The 25180-nt window shown below is 42.6% G+C and overlaps 1 protein-coding gene across 3 annotated transcripts in view; it reads left to right on the forward strand.

Moving 5' to 3' along the window:
- The window catches only part of NOX5 (NADPH oxidase, EF-hand calcium binding domain 5), a 147188-nt gene that overhangs the window by 83750 nt on the left and 38258 nt on the right, over positions 1-25180 (forward strand). For 2 of the 3 annotated variants that reach the window (XM_011968825.1, XM_011968831.1), the window contains exon 1: positions 19805-19895. The exons of the other annotated variant lie outside the window; for it this stretch is intronic. In XM_011968825.1, coding sequence (XP_011824215.1) covers positions 19846-19895 — 50 coding nt within the window. In that variant the 5' untranslated portion in view covers positions 19805-19845. Of the gene's footprint in view, positions 1-19804; positions 19896-25180 lie in introns of those variants that run through there. 3 annotated transcript variants of the gene reach the window in all.

The raw sequence follows: 25180 nt of genomic DNA on the forward strand, positions 1-25180 counted from the left end.
TTCATTCAGACGGTTGGGGGAGCCTCAGAATTTTGTTTTTGGTTACAGCTTAGAGGTCTATTCTGGGCATAAGGGCTCTTTGACCCTTTTATGGGTGGGGCTCCCGATGTATCCCAGGAGCAGGGCCTAGAGGAATTCCTTTCTAGGAATTGCATTACATTGAAAAGCTGTTCCACAGACTCTGTCTCTGTGGTCCTTCCTGCTTTTCTACTTAAAAATAGTCCTTGCAGGGCTTTGGCCAGATCAAAGGGACAGACACTACTGGAACTTGTTGGCCAGAGGCTGTCCCTGTTAACTTGTGCCTGCTGGCTACAAGCGGGTTTTGCTGAGTCCTGCCGGGAATAAGAATTCTAAGCACTGCAAGGGCTGGAAGCACGTCTCCCTTAATTATTGATTTATCCTTGGAATAGCAGAGAATATTTCTTAAATGAATGCATGAATGAAATTGTGAATGGGTGGAGGTGGTTCCTGCCTATATAGAGCTGACCTCCTTGTTGGGGAGATGAGGTACACATAATGTAAAGTATAATGATGACTCAAGGACCAAGTTACCACACAGAGCAAGGGCACAAGATGTTGATGATAGCACAGGATGTAAGGTCACATTTGTGATGCAAATAGTAAAGGCTGCAGGAATTTATTGTAACTCAGGGCTGGAGGTAGCAGGAGGGGCCTCCAGGAGGAGGTGGGCTTTTAGCTGACTTTGAGTGCTGAGAGCCCTCAGAGGCATCCCACAGGAGAGGCAGTCGCTGCAAAGGCTCTATTCTGGAAGTGAGCAAGGCAAGTTCAAACAGAGGCTGTGTCTCTGCCGTAGGAAGAAGGGAGCCTGAGCAGGTGCTAGTGGGGCTGAGTGTTGTGGTCCTGGGCCCCTCAGCTCGCTCTGTCAGCTGACTCAGTGACTCACCCACTCTGTCTCCAGTTTCTCTGTTTGACAAACGGAGCCTCAGAATATCTACCTGCTTGGGGTCTGGTTTGGATTTCCTGAGATGTGTTTGCACAAGCATTTTGAAACTGAGAGCTGTCTTCTTGCTCAGGGGATTGCTCACCGTGACCCCAGAGCTCCCTGTGGAACCTTCTCCCGACGCAGAGAGGATTTTTGCCATCTCCATATTTTCCTCAAGATGAGGGACAGTCATCCAGGGCACAGGAAACTGACCGGAACCAAAGCAGTAGCTGCTAAGGGAGCTGCTACTGCCAGCCAAGCTCTCAGGGGATACAAGAGAAAGAAGACATGTTCCAGGTTTCCAGGGCTTAAACAAACAAGATAAGAAAAAACTGATGAAAACTTAATTTCCTCTGAAATATTGTGTATAAGTTCAAAATAATAATAGAACTAGCCTGGAACAATCTTAGAGAATCTTACCTACTCTGATTTCCATGAGAAGGTCATTTGAGGGGGCAGGGGTAGGCCACATTTCATCTCATTAGGATAAACTCCAGTTACATCTCCAGAAACACAGAACTTCTGCATATTCTTTTGATCCCAAGGGATGCCACACTGGTTGTCAGACCTCCACAAGGAAAATTCTCTTCAGCAAATTGCCAGTAAACAGCTCCCGTTGAGTCTCCCAGACAAAGACAACTGGGCTAAAAACAAACAAACAAACAAACAAAAAACATGTTTATAATCCCAGCACTTTGGGAGGCTGAGGCTAGTGGATCACTTGAGGTGAGGAGTTTGAGAGCAGCCTGGCCAACATGGTAAAACCCCATCCCTACTAAAAATACAAAAGTTAGATGGGCATGGTGGTACATGCCTGTAATCCCAGCTACTTGAGAGACCGAGGCAGGAGAATGGCCTGAACCCGGGAGGCGGAGCTTGCAGTGAGCTGAGATCCGGCCACTGCACTCCAGCCCGGGTGACAGAGTGAGACTCCGTCTCAAAAAAAAAAACTTGGTGCTAAATCCAAGGACCTGACTCTGTCCAGAGACTGCCCAAACTATACCAAGCTACAGCGGCCCCAATTCCTCTACATCTCTCGGATTTAAAGAGCAGATCCAGGTGAACTCAGAGCCTCTAGTGAGAGGATGTTCTTTTGGCAGCTGCTCTTTTGGACATGCGTGGTCAAGATGGAGGCTGTAATACACCAGTGTGGACAGAATCGCCAGATACCCCATGCTTCTCCTGTGGAGCCAGTGTTCTGGGAACAGGCTGGGACTGCTGCTCTAAAGGAAGGCCTTGTCATTCATGCAGTGATTTCTGTGGGTGCCAATAATATGATTAGAGGAAGGAAAGGGAAGGAAGCAGAGGAAAAAGCAAAGAAAGGCAAGGCAAGTTGGGGAAAGGTGGGGAAAGGGAAGTCAGTTATGCTTTGGTGAGGATCACAGGCCTTGGCTTACAGTGGCGGCCAGAGACAGACATTGAGCCTCTGAGATTCCCAAGACCTGATAGTTCTTGGCACCTTTTAAAAACATAAAGTAATCATATTTTTACTTCTTCCAATACAAAGTCTGGATTTATAGCTACTCATCTTACTCCAAGGACTGATTCTTAGGAAATTGGATTCAGATATAAGTTTACAGAGTTCCTGGATCACCCAAGATTCTTTCCCTACCAAAGCCACAAACCACTCCACCTGCATTTTTCCTCCTTATATTTCAGGTGTAGAGCTGAGCCTTGCATTTTTCGGTTACCTCCTCTGGTGGAGGGCAGTGGGAATCGCCTCCGTTTCGCCATCTAGAAATGAAAGCTACCGCCAGATCTTTTGCAGAAAAATATCTGCACACATATGCTTTGGAGGGTCAGTTAAATTTTACTCACATGATTGAAAATGAATTTTAAGTGTTCAGAAGCCAGTGGGATAAGGAATCTCCACGTCCGTACCCAGACCTATTTTCTGGGGGTCTCTAGACTTCTCCAAGCTCAAAGGTGGGATGCAGGAAGGAGGAGAGAAGCAGAATTCTTTCTGCATCTGGGTTCCCACAGCAGCTGCCCTCACCCATTGCCTGTTGTGTCTCACTTGTGCCAAGCTGAGTGGTGCTGCCCTCACCATGTGCGTCTCTGGTGCCCGGAACGGAAAGTGAAACTCTTGTGCTGAGGATGCTGGAGGAGGATATGAGGGCACAGGGGCAGCCATGGAAGAAAGGCTCCTGCCCAGCTCAGAGCTCTGCCCCACACTGTCTGGAGGACAATTCCCTGCTGTCAGCAGCAGGACCCCTTCAGCAGGAGGGAGAAGGAAAGGGACAGGAACTACCACGTGTCCAGTGCAACCTGCTAGGGGCTATACATGTGATGTCTCAGTGGAGCCTAACAATGTTATGGGGGTAGGGCTTAGCAGGCCCTTTTTAGAGACAAGAAAAATGAAAAACAGGGAAAGGAAGCACACTGGCCTCAGGCATTAAGGGATGAACCAAAGCTGTCAATTCTGTGAGTGGCGGGCAAGCTGGAGCCTCAGGGCAGTAACCCCTGGGGGGTCATTTGGGGTTATGCACACTCAGCTATTTCTGCTTCAAGAAGACTAATAATTAGGATGCTTTTATTGGAACTCGGGGAACAAAGGAGGTGGTTGAGAAGAAACAAAACAACCTTCTGAATGAGTGAAAATGAGTTGAGTGTCTGTTATGCACCAGGTGCTTCCTCCTATGTTATTTCATTTAATCCTCACAACCATGTGGTCAGGTGGGCAGAACAGACAGGACCCCCACAGCTGCGGGGAACTCAGGCTTAGAGAGGTCCATTTCACTGACTCACAGGTCCCATACCCATCATGGGGCCATGAACCGTACTTGCTAAACAGCTCATTGTCCCACTGAGTTGCTTGAGGTCAAGAGCACATGTTAGTCACCATCTGCCCCAGTCTCTGGTCCAACGCCTGGCACAGAGTAGACAGCCAGAACCTCTCTCTCTCGCTCATGCTCTCTCTTATATTCTCCACCTATATGCTCCTGTGTGCCAGGGTTACTCCCAGCTGCTAAATGGGAAAACAACTCTTCTCCTTCAGCAGGAATTCATGCCTCAGTGGGTACTAGGATGAAAGCACTGTGCTAGGAGTTTAGCACCATATCAACCACAAACCCGCTGTGCCTCAATGTCCCCATCTGTGCCATAAAGCGATCTCCTAGACGGTCTTGTCAACAAAAAGAATCGAACTCTGTAAAATATTTGAAGAGATTTATTCTGAGCCAAATATGAGTGAGCATGGCCCATGACACAGACCTCAGGAGATCCTGAGAACATGTGTCCATATGCCCATGTGCCCAAGGTGGTCACGGTGCAGCTTGGTGTTATGCATTTTAGGGAGGCATGAGATTTCAATCAAATACATTTAAAAAATGCATTGGTTCCATCTAGAAAGGTGGGGCAACGCGAAGGTGGGGGAGGTGCTTTCAGGTTATAGGCAGATTTAAATTTTTCCTGATTGACAATTGGTTGAGTTTATCTAAAGACCTGGGATCAGTAGAAAGGAAATGTCTGGGTTGCTATAGGAGGTTGTGGAGACTGAAGTTTTGTTTGTTTGTTTGTTTGTTTGTTTGTTTCTGAGATGAAATCTCATTCTTATCGCCCAGGCTGGAGTTCTACGGTGCAATCTTGGCTCACTGCAACTTCCACCTCCCAGGTTCAAGCGATTCTCCTGCCTCAGCCTCCTGAGTAGCTGGGATTACAGGCACCTGCCACCACGCCCAGCTAATTTTTGTGTTTTTAGTAGAAATGGGGTTTCACCATGTTGGCCAGGCTGCTCTTGGACTCCTGACCTCAGACGATCCACCCGCCTCAGTGTCCCAAAGTGTAGGGATTACAGGCGTGAGCCAGCGCGCCTCGCCAAGACTAAAGTTTAATCATGCAGCTGAAGCCTCTAGGGAGCAGGCATTAGAGAGAATGGACTGTAAATTCTTCTCATCAGACATCAGGTCTGTGTTCATGTTAATGCCGGAGATGTATAACGAGGCATGTCAGAGCCCCCATTTCACATCATGGCTTGAACCAGTCTCTCAGGTTAAATTTTAAAAGTGCCCTGGCAGAGGCGAAAGTTCATTCAGACGGTTGGGGGAGCCTCAGAATTTTGTTTTTGGTTACAGCTTAGAGGTCTATTCTGGGCATAAGGGCTCTTTGACCCTTTTATGGGTGGGGCTCCCGATGTATCCCAGGAGCAGGGCCTAGAGGAATTCCTTTCTAGGAATTGCATTACATTGAAAAGCTGTTCCACAGACTCTGTCTCTGTGGTCCTTCCTGCTTTTCTACTTAAAAATAGTCCTTGCAGGGCTTTGGCCAGATCAAAGGGACAGACACTACTGGAACTTGTTGGCCAGAGGCTGTCCCTGTTAACTTGTGCCTGCTGGCTACAAGCGGGTTTTGCTGAGTCCTGCCGGGAATAAGAATTCTAAGCACTGCAAGGGCTGGAAGCACGTCTCCCTTAATTATTGATTTATCCTTGGAATAGCAGAGAATATTTCTTAAATGAATGCATGAATGAAATTGTGAATGGGTGGAGGTGGTTCCTGCCTATATAGAGCTGACCTCCTTGTTGGGGAGATGAGGTACACATAATGTAAAGTATAATGATGACTCAAGGACCAAGTTACCACACAGAGCAAGGGCACAAGATGTTGATGATAGCACAGGATGTAAGGTCACATTTGTGATGCAAATAGTAAAGGCTGCAGGAATTTATTGTAACTCAGGGCTGGAGGTAGCAGGAGGGGCCTCCAGGAGGAGGTGGGCTTTTAGCTGACTTTGAGTGCTGAGAGCCCTCAGAGGCATCCCACAGGAGAGGCAGTCGCTGCAAAGGCTCTATTCTGGAAGTGAGCAAGGCAAGTTCAAACAGAGGCTGTGTCTCTGCCGTAGGAAGAAGGGAGCCTGAGCAGGTGCTAGTGGGGCTGAGTGTTGTGGTCCTGGGCCCCTCAGCTCGCTCTGTCAGCTGACTCAGTGACTCACCCACTCTGTCTCCAGTTTCTCTGTTTGACAAACGGAGCCTCAGAATATCTACCTGCTTGGGGTCTGGTTTGGATTTCCTGAGATGTGTTTGCACAAGCATTTTGAAACTGAGAGCTGTCTTCTTGCTCAGGGGATTGCTCACCGTGACCCCAGAGCTCCCTGTGGAACCTTCTCCCGACGCAGAGAGGATTTTTGCCATCTCCATATTTTCCTCAAGATGAGGGACAGTCATCCAGGGCACAGGAAACTGACCGGAACCAAAGCAGTAGCTGCTAAGGGAGCTGCTACTGCCAGCCAAGCTCTCAGGGGATACAAGAGAAAGAAGACATGTTCCAGGTTTCCAGGGCTTAAACAAACAAGATAAGAAAAAACTGATGAAAACTTAATTTCCTCTGAAATATTGTGTATAAGTTCAAAATAATAATAGAACTAGCCTGGAACAATCTTAGAGAATCTTACCTACTCTGATTTCCATGAGAAGGTCATTTGAGGGGGCAGGGGTAGGCCACATTTCATCTCATTAGGATAAACTCCAGTTACATCTCCAGAAACACAGAACTTCTGCATATTCTTTTGATCCCAAGGGATGCCACACTGGTTGTCAGACCTCCACAAGGAAAATTCTCTTCAGCAAATTGCCAGTAAACAGCTCCCGTTGAGTCTCCCAGACAAAGACAACTGGGCTAAAAACAAACAAACAAACAAACAAAAAACATGTTTATAATCCCAGCACTTTGGGAGGCTGAGGCTAGTGGATCACTTGAGGTGAGGAGTTTGAGAGCAGCCTGGCCAACATGGTAAAACCCCATCCCTACTAAAAATACAAAAGTTAGATGGGCATGGTGGTACATGCCTGTAATCCCAGCTACTTGAGAGACCGAGGCAGGAGAATTGTTTGTACCTGGGAGGTGGAGGTTGCAGTGAGCCAAGATCATGTCATTGCACTCCAGTCTGGGTGACAGAGTGAGATTCCATCTCAATAAAAAAACAAACAACAACAACAAAAAACATGTCTATATATCCCTATGTCTGCTCTTACACAGTGTCCCGAGGCAGGGAGCAGAGGAAGAAAATCTCCACTGAGCAGATGAAGTACTGAGTCCTGTAGAGAGAAGGTGACCTTGCCCAGATCATGCAGTGAGTTAGCAGCCTGGGAGTGGAAGCACCTCTCCTGATTGCTCCTTAGAACTGGACAGGGGCATTGTAAGCAGTTGACTGGAGTGGGGGCATTCTCTGTAGGGTGCTGATGCAGCTAGCCTACTTCATTCATCTAATAGCAATTGTGTGACTACTATAGCCCAGCAACTATCTGTTAAAAGAAAGCCTTAGATGAATTAAATTTAACAGAGTTTAATTGAGCAAAGAACAGTTCGTGAATTGGGCAGCCCTAGGGCCAGAATACAACGAGAGAGACTCTGGTGCGGCTGTGTGGTTGAAGACTTATGCACAGAATAAGGAGCATGAGGTTCAGAAAACAGAAATGAGGTATGGAAATAGCTGGATTGGTTATAACTGGGGGTTTGCTTTTCTTGAACAAAGTTTGAACAGTTGGCCACCTTTGATTGGCTGAAACTAGGTTATAGTTGGCCATTGGCCAAGAATAGGTCATAGTTTGTTCACACGTTCAGTTAGGTTGCAGTTTACTGTGTATGGAGAAACCTTTAGGGACAAACTTAAAATAGGTAAGGAGGCAGCTTTAGGCTAAACTTAACAATTCCCCCCACAAAACAGACATTGACCAAAATTTCAGGCATTGATATCACTTCATTGCCATCATAAATGTATTTACTTGGTCTCAAATCCCACTGGGAAATAATCAGAACAGTGTGTTTTGTAAGGCGAGTAAGGATTAGAGTAGAGACTTCCTTGTGCTGGAATCTCCTGTTTACAGGAGAAAAACAAAATTTGATCTGTTTTAGGACATATTTCCTTAAAGTTTCAATTTGATTATTTCGCATTTAGCATGAATGATTCCATTTTGTTTTGGTCTGGTCAGTTGGGGCCTAGTTCACAAAATCAGTTTGAAAGAACGGCCTCCCTTTGGCTAAGTTCTCAATTAAGTAAGAGTATAACTAACATTTAGGTCTTTAACACCACTCTCAGGTACCATCATTTTGGGTTTTTGGTCTCAGCACACTATTTATAGATTACGGTGTCCTTATGATAACACATTTATTTGAATTTTTGTTGGTCCAGTTGAAGAGAGATAATCTGAATCTTTACAGATGGCTGTATGCAAACATTTAAAACTTTTGAGAGAATACGGTGCACCAGGGAGGTTGCCATTATGACTACCAAGAGGATAATACCAAGAGTTTAGAGTGTGTTCTGTAACCAGGGTCTCCATGAATGAAGCCAACTAAAATTAAATAGATTAAATAATAAGCTAGATGAAGAGTCCACTTGTTTTAACCAAGCAGCCTTTTCATTAATCCCTTACAACTGAATTTCCATAATACTTGATGTATTTCTCCATATGTATCAAGAAGTGTCAGCAACTGCACAGATACTTTTCTGTTTAGCAAGGAGGTAATCTAGAGTGATTCTATTATTTAGCACAACGTTAGCAAGAGAATTTAAAGTCTACTGTGTAGCCATAGCCTTTATAGCAGAATGTGCTATAGAGCCTATTTACAAGGGATACATTTTGAATTATTGTCTCATTTACTCCAAACCATGGAAAAAGAGATTTAACAAATCTTGCCCATCCAGAAGAGTGAAGACCTACAAACAATATTCTCTTTAACCTATGCTGGCAATATTCTCTTTAACCTATGATGTATGTTAAGAGGAGTGGATCTGTGTTCTGTTTCTGACTGACTATGAATCAACAAGGATATCATTAAAATGTTTTTACCCACATTGGCCCTTTGTCTTCTGTCTACCAGGGCGTAAGGCTATCCATGTATAAGGTTGGCTGTGAAATCCCTTGCAAAGAAAAGTATACCCCATGAGTGAACACAAGAGATCCCCTTTTTAGTTCTGTTGTTCATAGAGAGATAAGCAAGGAAAAAAAATGAGAGACAAGAGTCTTGTGATAGCAGAGAAGCCTTGATCCACGATCTTGGGAAAAGGCTGTCCACATCTAGGATGCCATCTGCTTCTAGTGAGAAGCTGCTTAGCTTTACCTTAATGTCTCCAATGGATGTATAGTTCCAAGGGTCTGGACAGGCCCTTCTGAGCTGTGAGACTGTGAACCCAAAGGTGAAGGTCCTGAAGTTTTTTTGCAGTGTGGGTAGGGCAGTCTTTCTCTGATGTCATTTTCAGAAGATCCAATCTCTCTATGTTAAAGATCCAATCTTTAACATAAAGATTAAATAAAGAGACGAGCTGAGGAGTTAGAGAGTGAGTGAGATTGTGAAGGATTTGATTGTCCATGTTTTCTGAGGACCATGAAAAGCTTCTTTTATCTGGTGAAAATACACTTTGGCACAGTGTAGTAAAGCCTTGCAGCATTTAGTCATATCAGAGTTCAGTAGCAGAAGATACATGAAATTCTATTACTAGGTACATAGGCATTACAGTGACTATTCCACTGGAAGTGGATCTGATTGGCATCAATCCGCAATACTTTTGACCAAGGCAATCCAGTCAATTCAGTTGGCTTTGCCTAATGCTATTGTGTCAGTAATACCTTATTTAACTATTATACAACTTGTTCAGTGAAGCGAGTACCTCTGTTACTGGAGATTTGTCCAGGAATACCCCATAAAGAAAACACATTTCCTAATAACCTTTTAGCTACTGTTTATACGTCATCCCTCTTGCATAGGAAAGCTTTTATATAACCAGAAAACATGCATTGAAACTGATGAATGAAATCCCTCTATAAATGTTTAAATGGCCAATCAGGTAAATATATATACATGTATGTTTCATTTGGATTATTTTGTCTCTTCCATGATGAGTCATGGAATGCAGAACTTTTAATAATGGAAGCTTTGAGGACTCAGGAAGGACCAGGCGGCTGTCCAGGCTCTCCATTAGTCCATGCTTAATGTTAGACTTATATGCTCTTAAATACCAATTTTTTTCCACAATTTTGGTGCATAGCACTGTTTATTAGATGGGTTATCATAAGTAATTTGGTTTGGACCATGTTTAGTTGTGCAATATTTAAATTGCACATCTAAACAACTTTAATACTGGTTGATTTAGCATGAAAATCTAGAAGAGTATTTTCTTGGTATTCAATTAATTCTTGTCCTGCTTGCATTAGCAGTTTTATAAATCAGCTCCTTTCTTGGAGTTCTGGGAATTCTTACCCAGTCCAAATGATATGATCCTAAAATGACGGAAAACCTGTATTTAAGAGTGCTTTTCAGCGTCCTTCTCATCCTTTTTATGAACCTCCTTGAAGACACAATGATCTAGGATTTTACTTTGCTTGTGAAGAGTTTACAGAAACTGCATCAGTATTAAGCAATTAACTATAAAAGTGACTTAAAATGGTCATAGTGAAAGACACAATAGACAAAGAAATTTGGTCATTTTTGTGACCTACTATTAGAAATACCAAAATTGTTAGAAATAGATAATCAGTGCCACGAAGAAAAGTCAGCACAGAGACTAAAGATCTCTCAGCAAGGCCATCTTTACTTTCTGCAGAAAGGTTGCTTAATCACAGATGGAAAAATGGTGAGAGCACACTTGAACAGAGGAAAAGCAGACATATTTATCTCTTATGCATTTGGGTCGTCCTTACTGCTTTGTCCTGCATCCACTGGCTGGAGTCGGACCTCACAGCCTTAAACTGATACCCGATTTACTAATAGCCTAAAACTTTCCTAAACAGATAAGTGCAAGGAAGAACAAAGAAGTTGCTTACAAAAGGTTTAAGGAAGCAATAACTTTTCCATATAAGGAAAGGGCATAGGCTGTGAGCTGGGATGTGCCTGTGAGCATGTCCAACAGTTACATAGGATAGGGCTTAATAAAGAGTTATTAGCACAAAGCAAGGAGGCTTGAAGAAAGTTAATCTTTAAAAGAAACTATTATTTGTAACACTTACGATTTATTCTTTAACAAGAAGGGGAACTTTGAAGAGGAAACTTTTTACTTTTTATACCTATAATAATTTAATAAAACCATAATTATAAGTGATAGAATATACCCAGATAGATCAGATTTTTAGGAATCCCATGCAATTCTGTAACATATATTAATAACATAATTATACAAATCTATTTTGAAGAAGGTTAAACATCATTTCTTATTTGACAGTGCATCCCTTGGAATTTAATATATGAATTAATCCTGTTTATCTCTTCGTTGGATGCTGCAGGGGCTCTCTGTAGCATCCCAAAGTTAGTTCGAGGCCAAAAAGGAAGACTTAATTTTAAATTTTAAATTTGATTTTGGGAAATCTATCAAATATATAAAAGGTTTAAAACAATCAAAATAGGATCATGGGTCACTATTAAATAATATTTATTTATTTAGCCAAAGTGATAATTCGAAGATTTTACAAAGCAAAAACCTTTACTCTTTAATAGAGGAGGCTCAGTTTTCCAATCAAAATACCCAAGAAAGACACAGCATGAGACAGAATATTTCTTTTCTTCTCTCCACTCTCCCTCTCTCTCTTTTTTTCAGTTTACAGAAAAGGTGAACAAAAATATTTTACTGTGACTTATTAACACTACATGAAATTTTTGTTTAAAAGAGAAAACTGAATTTTACTGTTGTATTTATGTATTATTAACACTAAAGTTAATTTTAATAAACCTTATAAATAAATCTATCTAATCTTAGTTAGCTTTTGACCGCAACAGATTTTTATAAACCTTTTATAATCTCTTACGATTTTTAAAATATTTTCTCTTCTCAATTCTTTGTATTTAGCTAGTGTTACCTATTTTTAAATTTGAAACAACTTTTAAGTAACTTTTAAACCAGAAAAAATTATTGTTTTAACAAATATATTTTATACCTTTATAACTTTTTATCAAAACCATGTATTTCTGTTGTTTATACACTCTGTATAAAAAATTGTTTTTATTATATCTGGTAGTTCTGATTATGTATATTATCTATCATTTTAACTCTTAGTGACCTTAATTTCTCGTGAAATTCTAGGAAGTAATTTTGAACTGTCTTGTGTCAGTATTTGTAGATGAAAACCATTTTATAATTTTTTAGAAAGGTGTTTCTTCAGATTACCATTTATTACATTTAAATACATTTAGCTTTTTAATACCATATAAAAATAAGATGCCAAACTATATAAACTTATGTTTAATTAACATTTTGGTATTTTAATATTCTTAAAATGACTCATATACTTTATAATGATCTATTGTCTAACATAATATAACTTCAATATTTTAAGTTTTTGAAAGTAATTTTGAAACTATAACACAAGTACCCTCCCTTTGTCTTTTTTAGTCATCCTGGGTCTCAAGTAGCTACATAGCACCCAGGATGGCTATAAAGAGGAGGGCCTGAGTCCTGAATTTACATACCAGGTATAGAGTTCAGGACAGAAGACACTGCTGTGAAGATGGTGCCTGAAGGATCAGACCCCTCCCAGAATAGCCAGGAGGTAAAGCTGGGTCAGAGAAGAAGGGGCCATATTAGGCTTGATTCTGCCTCATAGCTTCAGTGTAGGCACTGAGAACATGTTCCCAGGCCTGTTAGGTATGAGTTCTAAATTTCTTTTCAAAGAATTAATATGTCAATATGTTCAATTCTTTGCCTTCTACTTTTAAACTTAACTTCCTCTAAAGCAATCCTTTTTGATCACCTACTCCACCCTGACTCATTCCAATCACCTACACCACCTTAACTCATTCCAATCACCTGTTCCCCCCAACTCATTCTGATTACCTGCTACCTGCTCTGCCCTGACTCCCACCAAAGCACTCACTCCATCATTCTCTTTAAATTAGTCAATCAGAATTAGCTTAGCCTGTGTGGTCTAACCCTAGCCAATAGAGGAACAACACAGCAGCTGGGGTCACGTGCTTCAGGGATAAGAAGCCCTTCCCCTCCCTTGTCTGAGTGTGCACTCACCACTGTTCCATCTGTAAGGGTGCACCCTTCTATATAGAAGTACCTTGCCTTGTTGAGAATTTTTTAAAAAATTTTATATTTGAGTGCTATTCTTTTTGTGGCACCAAAACTTTATATATAACAGACCTCACCATGATCACCTATTCAGAATCCAGGTGCTTAAAACTCAAAAATGTAAGCTCAAAGTCAAATCAAACAAATAACAAAAATATTACAGAAACAGTAGTACTATGACCTAGAAACATTTAACAAAGACAGCATAAGCCTGTCCGACTAGTAAACCCAGGCAAAAATGTCTGAATTATATTTAACTGATAATATTGGAGTCATTTCTATTTTACCAACATTTAAAACCTAGCTTTATTTATCAAATATTATCATATACACATGCCACATAGTGACATATAGTCATACAGACACAAACAGAAGCAGATCTTATAGTTCTTATAAGTAATTCTTACTTGTCAGCTTTTAGTTTTTTCCCCATTTAGACTGTTAATCTTTTAATTATTTGTTTTATTGCCCTAAGCAATTGTTATCTGTGCAACAATTTGCCTTTTACAAAGATAATCCAACAGGTTAAACAAGGTAGAAAATGTGTATCTCAAAAGAATAGAGCTAAGACCTTTACAAATGGAAATTTCCTTCATAGATTTAAATTTCTCCTATAAAAGCGTTTATGGATAGCCAGTTAAATGCCAGAAGTATGTATTTTAGTTCAATAGGTGATCTTTTAAATTTAGCTCTTGTTTGTTAGCCAAAATTACATTCACATGGTGAAACCCCATCTCTACTAAAAGTACAAAAATTAGCCGGGTATGGTGGTGGGCGCCTGTAGTCCCAGCTACTTGAGAGGCTGAGGCAGGAGAATGGCTTGAACCTGGGAGGCGGAGCTTGCACTGAGCTGAGATCATGCCATTGCACTCCAGCCTGGGCAACCGAGCGAGACTCCGTCTCAAAAAAAAAAAAAGACAAGAAAAGAATCAACAAGTAATCTAGTGGAGGGCTACAGTCAAAACATGCCTTGCCTTTGGGGAAAAATGTAGGAAAAAAAAAAAGCACTTTATTCAAAAAAAGCCCACAACAAATTGGGAGCATGGCTAGAGATTTTAAAAAGTTGGCTCTCTCCTCTACAGTAAAATATGTTCCACTTTACCCAAGAAATGAAGAAAAGAGGATTTCATGGGTTTTTTTCCTTCCCCAATGATATTTTACTTAATAATCAGATAAAGGCAAATAAGAGCAGCAAAATATTTTGTGCCTAATGGGACTATTATTTTAAGACAATTCCTAGTATTACCAGATGTTTGGCAAAACAGGCATTCTCTTTGAACATGGTGGGGAGTGAAAATTGTTTCACAATTCTTTTTTTTTTTTTTTTTTGGAGCCAGAATCTCACTCTGTTGCCCAGGCTGAAGTGCATGCAGTGGAACGATCCTGGCTTACTGCAACCTCCACCTCCCAGGTTCAAGCGATTCTCCTGCCTCAGCCTCCCCAGTAGTTGTGACTACAGGTATGCATCACCACGATTGGCTAAGTTTTTATATTTTTAGTAGAGATGAGGTTTCATCTTGTTGGCTAGGCTGGTTTCGAACTTCTGACCTCAAGTGATCTGCCTGCCTCGGCCTCCCAAAGTGCTGGGATTACAGGCGTGAGCCACTGTACTCGGCTGTTTCACAGTTCTTGGAAAGCTATTTGGCAATGTCAAAAGGCTTCAGAAAGTTAATACTTCCTGGTTTAGTGGTATTAATACATTGTGCAACCATCACTACCATCTGTCTTCAGAACTCTTTTCATCTTGCAAAACTGAAACTCTATATGATTTAACCGTAACTCCCCATTTCCCCTCTCCCTTTAGCCTCTGGCTACTTTCTGTCTCTATAAATTTGACTCCTCCACATACTTCATATAAGTGGAATCATACAATATCTTTTCGTGACTGGCTATTTCACTTCAGTGCTGCCCATCTTATAAGTTCCTATTCTTTTTTTAATACTTTTTTTCTTCCCTTTCTTTTTTGAGGATTCTAAACATGCTTAAAGTCTATGATTTTCACTTCTTAAAGTATGAGTTCTTCTTCCTATTACTGGTTTGACTGGCTATCTTCCTTAGCATTCTTTATATTCTTTTTCAGATCTTTTGGAATGGCAGCTTACTGGTTCACCCTGAATGGTAATTGTGTCAGCGCGTGTGTGGGTATGTGCGTGTGTGTGTGGAAGCATGTGCATGTTAGTGTTCAGTCCTCATCTAAAAGTTTTGTGGTAGTTTTCACCCCACTTCCTGGGCTCCCTAGTTCAATTCTGGCCTCGTATTGGTGTCTCAAGGCTCCTGTCCATGGAAATCCTGAGGCTATTGTGGGTTCAATCACCAAGGAGCAGTTGGCCCAGTCTACTTCTTCACTATCAGGCTACGTCAATTTCTTCTTCTCTCCTAAATACAAGATATAAATAATCGTCCCAGCAATGGCCAGTCCTAGCTCTTTTCAGTGATCTGCCATAGGCAGGGTCCTCTCTGTGGAGGGTGTATGGCAGTATATTCAAGCTTACGTACAAGGCATTTGAGGTCGAGACATGGAAAAATACCGAGGCACTCTGTGCATGTTGTTTGTGCATGAGACTGAAACTCCTTGACCCTGAAAACAAGACAAGGAAAGGAATGTGTAATCAGGAGCACTGAAAACAGCCTCCTGAGATTATGGTCTATGTGTTTTTCCAAGGTCATATGTGTCTCATGGCCCAGCTGCAAAGAGCCGCCTGGTGGATGCCTTTTGTTTGAATTGTAGTTTAAACAAGCTTTCTCAATAAATATTCGGTGGACAGATCTTGGAGCCGCACTCCCTCAGAGGAGCTGCTCCCCGCCCTGCTCAGCTGGAATTGTCTGAGTACTTCATTCTTGGCGCTCACTGCAGTCACAAGCTGCCCCCTCAGATGAGGGGTTCACATCACTTCACCTGCAGCAGCCTCTGCTTGCCTCTGGATGTGGAGCTGTGCAGGACTGTAGCTTCAGTTTCACTTTCCATTGCGTATTTCTGCCTTATCTCTGGTCAATAGAGATGTTTATCTGTTTTTCAAGAGCAGGCAGTCTTTTAAACCGGGTGCAGTGGCCCACACCTGTAATCCCAGCACTTTGGGAGGCCAAGGCGGGTGGGTCACCTGAGGTCAGGAGTTAGAGACCAGCCTGGCCAATATGACGAAACCCCATCTCTACTAAAAATTCAAAAAATTAGCCGGGAGTGGTGGCAGGCGCCTGTAATCCCAGCTACTCGGGAGGATGAGGCAGGAGAGTCATTTGAACCCCAGAAAGTGGAGGTTGCAGTGAGCTGAGACCACACCACTGCACTCCAGCCTGAGCAACAAGAGCAAAACTCCGTCTGAATAAAAAAAAAAACAAACACTTTATCTCTCATCGCTTTGTGTGTGGCACAGATGGGGAGGTCTCAAAGAGTGAACTCAAAGAGTTAACTTGATGCATCTCAACCAGAAGTCCCAAGAGACCACTTCTTACTTTTCTGGCTCCAGCTCGTGGATGTGAAGGAAGGGATATTAGCATGGATGCACCCCTTTGGCTGACTGCAGGGTCTCAGCCTCCCTCAGCCAACTCCCAATACTCCCCAGCTATTTCTTGGGTAGGCACCTCACAGGCACTCACAAGCCGGCCACTCGCATCCGGTCACTCTGACAGCCTTTGGAGAGCATCTCTTCTTCCATTGCCCCAGAGTTTGTGTCTCTTTGGAAAGCACCTCCCAGTGCAGGAGCTCTCTCCTGGGCCTCCAAAATTCACGACCCCTGAGTAGCCAAATAATACCAGAACCACATCAAATTCCGTGCAAAATTAGGGAGAGTGCCCCACTTCTTTCTTCAGGTCTCAGATCAGAGTTCCAGGGCAAAGCTGGAGAAGAGACCCACACTCTCCCTTGTTCCCCAGGAACCACCTGAAGCCCACAAATCCAGCTTCCTCCTCAGTGGCAAACCTGCCTCAACAAGGCAAACTAGCTCGGGCAAGTGAGCTCATCAGACACAACCCCCCTCTGAATCCCACACTGGGCTACCTTCTGTATGCAACCAGAAATACACAAACATTCCATTTTAGCAGTGATTTTAATCTGGGTAAGTGGATTGCACTGATTTTTACTCTTTTTTTGTGCTTTTAAGCTTTTTTCCTCTAATTTTTAAATAATAATAATAATTATTTTTTAAAATCGAGATGGGGTCTCACTCTGTCACCCAGGCTGGAATGCAGTGGTGTGATCTCAGCTCACTGCAGCCTCTACCTCAAGCGATCCTCCCATCTCAGCCTACTGAGTAGCTGGGACTATAGGTACACACCACCACACCCAGCTAATGTTTTTGTATTTTTGGTGGAGATGGGTTTTTGCCATGTTGCCCAGGCTGGTCTCGAACTCCTGAGCTCAAGCAATCCACAAGCCTTCGCCTGATAATTAATGTTTATAATTTGTGTAATTATAAAAAAAGTGTCATTGAGAGAAAAAAAAATCTCTCCTTCCAAAAGTTTTGTTAGAAAAAAGACTCTTCCAAAAATACAGTTTCTGGCTAGGCACAGTGGCTCACGTTTGTAATCCCAGCACTTTGGGAGGCTGAAGCAGGTGGATCACATGAGGTCAGGAGTTCGAGACCAGTCTGACCAATATGGTGAAACCCCACCTCCACTAAAAATACAAAACTTGGCTGGGCCTGGTGGTGCATGCCTGTAATCCCAGCTACTAGGGAGGCTGAGGCAGGAAAACTGCTTGAGCCCAGGAGGCAGAGGTTGCAGTAAGCCAAGATCATGCCACTGCACTCCAGCCTGGGCAACAGAGTGAGACTCCATCTCAAAAAAAAATTTTTTTTTTCATAATGTTTATTACTTCCCTTGTAAAAACTTGCATTTTGTCCAGATACTGGGATATGAACTAGATAGTTGTCAGAACTTTGGTGAGTATTGATGTGTTGCTCCATTGCTTAGCATTGCTTACTGGCTTCCCAGCTCCTAGGTAATCCTAGGCCTTTAGCTCTCTTCCTGCCAAATTTGTCATGACCTGACTCCTGTTCCCCCCCAGTTCTGCTTTCAAACGTGTGCATCTCCAGGTCATTACCAGAACTGCTTTTAGTTCCGGGAACACAGAATGCATTCTCATTTCATGCCTTTCTATATCATCTTCCAGCTGCCCAGAATGTCCTTTTCCGTTTCCACCTGGCAAACTCCTACTCATTCTCCAAAACCCACCACAGAGCAGTCCCTTTCACTGGGAAGTCTTCCCGATTCTCCCTTCCCAGTGCTGTCTCGCTACACACTTCTGTATCTTCATTTACCATGCTGGATTATCTTACTTGTCTCTCTATATACAATCAGGGCCTGGCATATAGTTTCTCGTAAGTATTTGTTGAATTGAGGCAGGTTTATTCATTCCACAAACATACATGGAATGCCCATGATATAGTGAGCACTGTGCTAGTTTCCTGGGATTCAAAATTAATGAGGCACAGATCTTGCCTTTAGGAGCTCACAGTCCAGTGGGACAGAAAGAGACACATACAGATAGTTACAATTATAGTGGGTACCGGCAGCTCTGTCTCACATCTTCTCATTCTTGCTTTTTTCCCTTAACTGGCCATAACTTTAAAGTATAATTCATATTTACTGCTTGGCTTATTTCCTCAAAAGAATTTTCTATTTCCTACATATTATTCCTGAACTGATTTAATGGAATGCGTTTGTATCTCTCTTTACTTTGCCAGGAAAACTATCGAAATAGTCAAAGTAGCCTCCAAAATTGCTGCTCTCCAGGCATGGGAGCACTCCATTTCCAGAGATTACCAAAAGATCACTGAGATTCTGTAGAACTTGTCCTGGGACTGGCTCCAAACAAATGAGAACTGGCTGAGCCTGTAGGTAGAAAAATATGTGAGTGACAGCAAAGGGGCTTCCAGTGAGTCCCTGCTGGTTCAGAAGACTTGACATGACTAGCACCAAAGGATCCCTTTAGGGTACCCCCACCATGAGCCACATACGGGGAGAAATTTCCTGTAGCACTCTGCTTTAAAACAAAATCATGATGATAACGAATCATTTCCCTGATTTTGGAAATTAACCAGAGACATCTAAAATCACCACAAGGACATCCCAATCTGCACCAGATGACCAGGGTTATCAGCCAGAGCTGATCTCTTTCCAGGCAAAACAAAAAGTATAAACACTTTGAATTTTAATCGCAGAGCAGTATTACCTAAGTAATTACACAATTTCCCTTAACTTTAAAACAAAATAGGTTGCAAGTCCCACTTTTTCCCCAGGCTCTTTGGGCTAGGAACCTGTGCATGTGATTGTTTCAATATAGTTTTACACAGTATGTCGAGACTGAGTTTAGTTCCATGGGTGGTTAACTGCACAGTCTCCACAGTCAGCCCAATGTAGTTGTAAAATTTGTGCTGAGCCCACTGGACACATTACTTCACCTCTCTGTTTCACTTTCCTAATCAATAGAATCATGCCAACACCCACCAGACAGGGCTGTGTTATGAATTAAACTGAGCAATACGTGCAAAGTTCTTAGAGCTCAGAGTAAGTGCTTAAACATTTTTGTTGATAATTGATATTATTGTTATTGGCGAAGTCTTGCTTGACTTATAAGCAGGGCCTGCCTGGAGTTGCTGATTGTCTTCACAGTATATTCCTAGATAACCTAGCTTCATCATAGTATTTTTGAGGAAAGGAAAGAGAAGATACTGGGCCAGATGGAAGACAGCTCATCCTTCCGAATAAAACTCTTGCCCCACTGCATTCCACGCTTCCTGGCTGGGATTTTTCTAGACCAACTCAGCCACCAGTCTTATGAGGGACTGTGGGTGTGAGCAGGTCTTCAGGCGTCAGGAAGAGGAGGAGTTAGGGGGGTGGCTACACAGTGCCGGCAGCTCTATGGACAGCAGTCTTTCTGGGACCTGTGATCTAGAAGACAGGAGAAGATGAACACGTCTGGAGACCCAGCCCCGATAGGCCCTGAAGGCTGTAGAGGGTGAGTGGCTCATTTGTCCAGCTTTCCATGCCAGGGACAAGGGAAAGGTGGGATTATTTGCCTTTGTGGGATCTACAAAAGGTGACTGTGTCTGCCTTGGGCAGAAGTCAGAAGATCTGAGATCTATTCTTGCCTTGCTACTAGCAAACTGGGCAATCTTGGATAAGTCACCAGCCCTCTCTGGGCCTGTTTTCTCATCTGTAAAATAAAGAACTGGCCAAGTCAGTGTAATAGCAATATACAGCATTTGTACAATGCTTTCCAGTTGCACTTTTCCAAACAGCATCTCATTTAGTCGTCATAGCTCTTTATTGGAGAGATGCTTGTGGGCTGGTCATTCAGCTGGTGCAAAGCAAGGCTGGACCTAAAATCCTGGTCTCCTAGGGTAAATTCTGGCCTCTGGTGAGCACATTGTTCCCCTTGAGCTCTGAAATCTGAAGATTCCCAGCTCCTTCCTGCTACCTACAGTGTTACCTTTCTTCCCTCCCTATTCCCTCACCATCTACATCACTCTGGCTGTCCCAGTCTCTTCTCAGTCCCTTCCCAGAGTTACCTCTCCCCTCTCACAAGCTCACCACACTGATCTTATTTCTGAGAAGTGGGAGGTGAACGGCAGATACCTCCTCCCTGCCCTCCCTGGGTTAGCACTTGCGTGCAGCCCTTTTTCCAGAATTCTCCAGAATGCTTTGTGGAATGCCTTCCCGAGGGTTCTGAGAGGTGAAGAAGGTGGAGGGTGTTTAACCCCCAGGGCAGCATTTCTCCAGGTGCACGGGTGGGTCACCCATGCATGGGTCACAAGATCTGGGGTGCAGGTGAAATGTGCAGATTCCTGGGACCCACCCCAAGGTTGGTGGGTCAGAATGCACATACTTACAAGCTCTCATGTTTCTGGCAAGAACCTATTGCAGTTTGGGAACCGCTAGTTGTTAGGTGAATGCCCTTTTGGGCTGCGGAGGGCTGTCTTGAAACCACTAAAAGGTGGCTAGAAGTCAGTGGGAAGCGTGAATGTCTTGGGCGGCAGTGATGGGAAGCCGGCTTCAGCTCAGGAACATGAGAAGCAGGCACTCAAAACTTGGTTTCTGCACAGGCAGTGAGCGTCCCATCAGTGAAGGTTGAAGCAGAGTCATTGCTGGGTGGCGGGTGGGAAGAAGTGTGTGGGGCTGGGCCCGGGACAGTGGTTCTCTGGGGCGCGTGTGAAAAAACCTAGGAAGCTCTTAAAAGAGGCTCCTTGGCTGATGTTGAAGCCACGAGGGATGAGAAGTTCTGGTGGGAAGCTCCCTTCCAGCTGTGGGCTGCTTCTAGTACACAGGGACAGGAATAATACCTACCTCACTGGGCTGCACCAAAGACAGAAGGGTCCAATATACTCAATAAAGTGCCTGGAACACTGGAGGGCCTTGAGCCCCTGCCTGGGAGCTTGCAGGAGCTGGCCTATCTCCGTGGGAGGCTGGGCGGGGGCATTGCCCTGGCCCTTAACACTTCTAGCTACAGGTTCTCTCAATGCCCCATCTCATCCCCCTCCTCCACAGTGAGTTGGGCCCTAGGGGCTTTGGACTGGCCTCTAGCAGGGGCTGCCTGGAGCACCCTTCTTGCTGCCTGCGGCTCCTGTAACTCACTAGGACCACAAGTTTATAGCTAGGACCACAAGTTTATAGGCGAGGAGAGAGTGAGGACCTGGACAGGTGATCCGCAAGAAGAACCTGAGGAGTCTAAAGCCTGGGACCTAAGCCTGGCTCTGCCCTAAGTCAATGCAGGGGCCCTGGGAGAACATCTCTCGGTGCTCCCTCTGGGAAATGGGAATCCATATAGGACTTGCTGACTTGGAAAGTGAAGTGAGTTAATAGGCATGAAAAAGAGAAGAGAAAGGTGTACGTACCTAATCATCAGGTGCTAGACAGACGTCCTATGCCCGTCACAACTCTGCAAGGTGAGCTATCACTAACGCTTTTAATAAACGAGGAAACTGAAGCATGCATGCACACACACACACTAAAGCATATGTGATATATGCGTATATATACACACATCCATACACACACTAAAGCCTATATGGTAGATGCATATATATACACACACATCCATACACGCACTAAAACATATATTTGTAAACCAAAAATAAAAATCCAAGCCCCTCAGCCATCTGAACGGACCCATCGTCTTAGCAAAGGGCATTCCAAAGTTAGCCTGAAAAACTAGTTCAGGCCGTAATGGGAAGGAGGGACCAGACATGCCTCATTATACTCTCTTCCCTTGTGGAATTACTGATAGAACAGACTCTTTAAGTCTGATAAGAAACATTTACACTCTATTGTCTTTGAAGCCTGCTGCCTGGAGGCTTTACCTGAATGATGAAACCTTGGTCTCCATAACCCCTTATTTTAACCTAGAAAACGCTGCTCTGATAGGGAATTACAGTTATGCTGGAACACAACCTAGGGAGAGGCTGACAGTGCACCTCTCCCACCAAGTGAAGACCACCCCCACCCCCACAAGACTCTTCTGCGTTACTGGACCCTTGAAGCTGGGAACTGCGCTTGGGAGGGCGGGTTCTCATCTGATCAGTGGGCTGTACCTGTTGAGCCACTTGCCTCACAGATGTGTTCTGGGGTGAGGTTCTGCCGTGTAAAATGTTTGTTTTACTGAGGTATTAATTTGCTGGGGGATAAGAGGCCAGTAACACCCTTGGTATCACCTTTTGGAGAAGCTGCCCTGGGAAGCCACATCCCGGGCCAGAGCTCACTGGTGGAACAGGATTAAAGGTCAGGGGATGGAGAGGGATTTTTTGTTTGCTTGCATGTTATGTTATGTTATGTTATGTTATGTTATGTTATGTTATGTTATGTTATGTTATTTGGGATGGGTTTTCTGTTGCCCAGGTTGGAGTGCAGTGGTGCGACTAAAGTTCACTATAGCTTCGACCTTCTAGGCTCAAGCCATCCTCCCACCCCAGCCTCTAGAGTAGCTGGGATCACAGGTGCATGCTACCATGCCTGGCTAATTTTTTTAGTTTTTGTAGAGATGAGGTCTCACTATGTTGTGCAGGCTGGTCTCAAACTCCTTAATTCAAGCAGTCCTCCTGCCTCAGCCTCCCAATGTGTTAGAATTGCAGGTGTGGGCCACCAACCCCAGCCTTGCTTGCTTTTTAATTGTCGTACCTGGCAGTAACGAGGTACCCCCTCCTTCTCCTGACTGGGATGGTCAGAGGAGGCCCAGTGGAGAGTCAGGACTTTGCCCACTGCCCACTCTCCGTGGAAGGGGACAGGGAGGGATGTGGGTGTGGCTGTGAACCGGCAACTTGAGAGAGTCTTGTAGTGGTGGGAAGTTCTGCATCTTGACTCTGTCAATGTCAATGTCCTCTTTGTGATATTGTACTACAATTTTGTGAGATATTACAATTGAGAGAAATGGAATAAAGGAATAAAGGAATTATTCCTCATACCTGTTTGTGAATCCATAATTATCTGAAAATAAGAGTTTTCAAAGATTATCACAAGAATGGTATATACTCATGGATACCATCAGATCAATCATACTGAGGCTTAAAGCAACACGGAACTGAAATCCTCTTTCTCCCCTCCAGTCTTGCCTCTTTAAGGCCCAGTGCTGACAGCCTGACGATTCCCTTCCACACAGTGCTACTGTATTTATTCAAATCGATTCACAACTATTATAGACAACTTGGGCGGTCTTAGCTGTTTCAAATGGCAATCTAGTACACAGGGGGTGGATGATGGATACGGGCCATTATGTAATAACACTTTTATTTTTGTAGGATACATTCCTAAAAATTGAACTCCCTGAAAGCTTGTACAATTCATGTTCTCACCAGCACTATGTGTATTGGATATTACCAATCTTTTGAATTTTTGTCATTCTGATAGCTCTTCCCCCAACTACAAAAGATATAATTGTTATAAATCCCATTTCCCCAGGCATGAGAAGTGAATTGACCATCTTTTCAAATGTTTATCAACCAATATAAGTTCTCTCTTATGAATTGTCCTTTTATGTCTTTTGCTACTTTCCATTGGTGGTTTCTGTTTGTTTGTTTTTGTTTCTATTAAACTTACAGGACTTCTATGTTAAAAGAACACTAACACAGCTGCAATTTATCAATACCTAATAAAAGCATTAACTGTTATTGTTGCCCTTTCAGCTGTTATTATTTTATAACGGGTGTGCCCATTCCATCATGCTTATTGCGAAGATTTTCCTTCAGCCTATTGTCTTTTGAATTGATTGTCTTCTATCATGCAGAAATTAATTTTTACATCTACAGATCTACAGATCATTTTCCTTAATGTTTTTGGGATTCCCATCTTGTGCCCCTACTTAAAGATGATACAACTTCCTATAATTTCTGCTAATTCTCATTATCCTATTTATTTTTACATTTAGGTATTTATAATTTGATCAGAAAATGTAAATAAGATAATATACAGTAGTTATCTAATTGTTTTCTTCTATGTAGACATTTTGCCAAAAGCATTTATTTAATTATCCAACTTTTAATAACAATTATCAATATGATTTTTAAAAATTTCCATTTGTAACTGTTTTGGCTAATAAGATAGATAGTAAAGATGTAAATAAATATGAATATAGATATAGATATAGATATTCATTTTTGTATGCATATAAATATAGATAGATATAGATCAATGATTTTGGTCTATTTCCCTTGAGCCCAGAAACTAGCCATCACTAATACCTAGTATTTGGAGATTGAATTTAATGCATTAAACTAGAGAAACTAAATAAACATTACAAATATCATAGAACAAGAGAAAAAATTACTAGTTTGTAAACATCCATGCTATGTTTAGGTAATTTCTTCCCATTTTTCTTATAGTTTTAATAAGAATGAATGTTGAACTTTATCAGGTGCTTCCTTAGCATTTATTGACATGATAAAAACTATTTTTCTTCTTTAATTTGTTGACATCAAAAATTACGTTGATAGGTGTCTTGATAATGACCCATCCTTACATTACTAAACTAAGTAATTCTAACTAACGAATTAGGTTCTAATTAACTAAACTAAGGCTGTTTTTTTTTTAAGTAAACTTCTAGATTTAATTCGGTTGTATTTTACTTAAAGCTTTGTATAAGTTAAACTTGTACAGAATTTCCTTTTCGTATGCTCTTTTCATTGGAAATGGGTAATGCTTGCTTTGTAAAATGAATTGGGAATCTTACTATCTCTTTCTATGATCTAAGATGGTTTACCATTGGGTTTATCATTCTTTGAAGATTAGATAGAACTCGGCTCTAAAAACAAGCTG

Source organism: Mandrillus leucophaeus, unplaced genomic scaffold (assembly GCF_000951045.1).
Source record: "Mandrillus leucophaeus isolate KB7577 unplaced genomic scaffold, Mleu.le_1.0 Scaffold12, whole genome shotgun sequence".
Lineage (NCBI taxonomy): Eukaryota > Metazoa > Chordata > Mammalia > Primates > Cercopithecidae > Mandrillus > Mandrillus leucophaeus.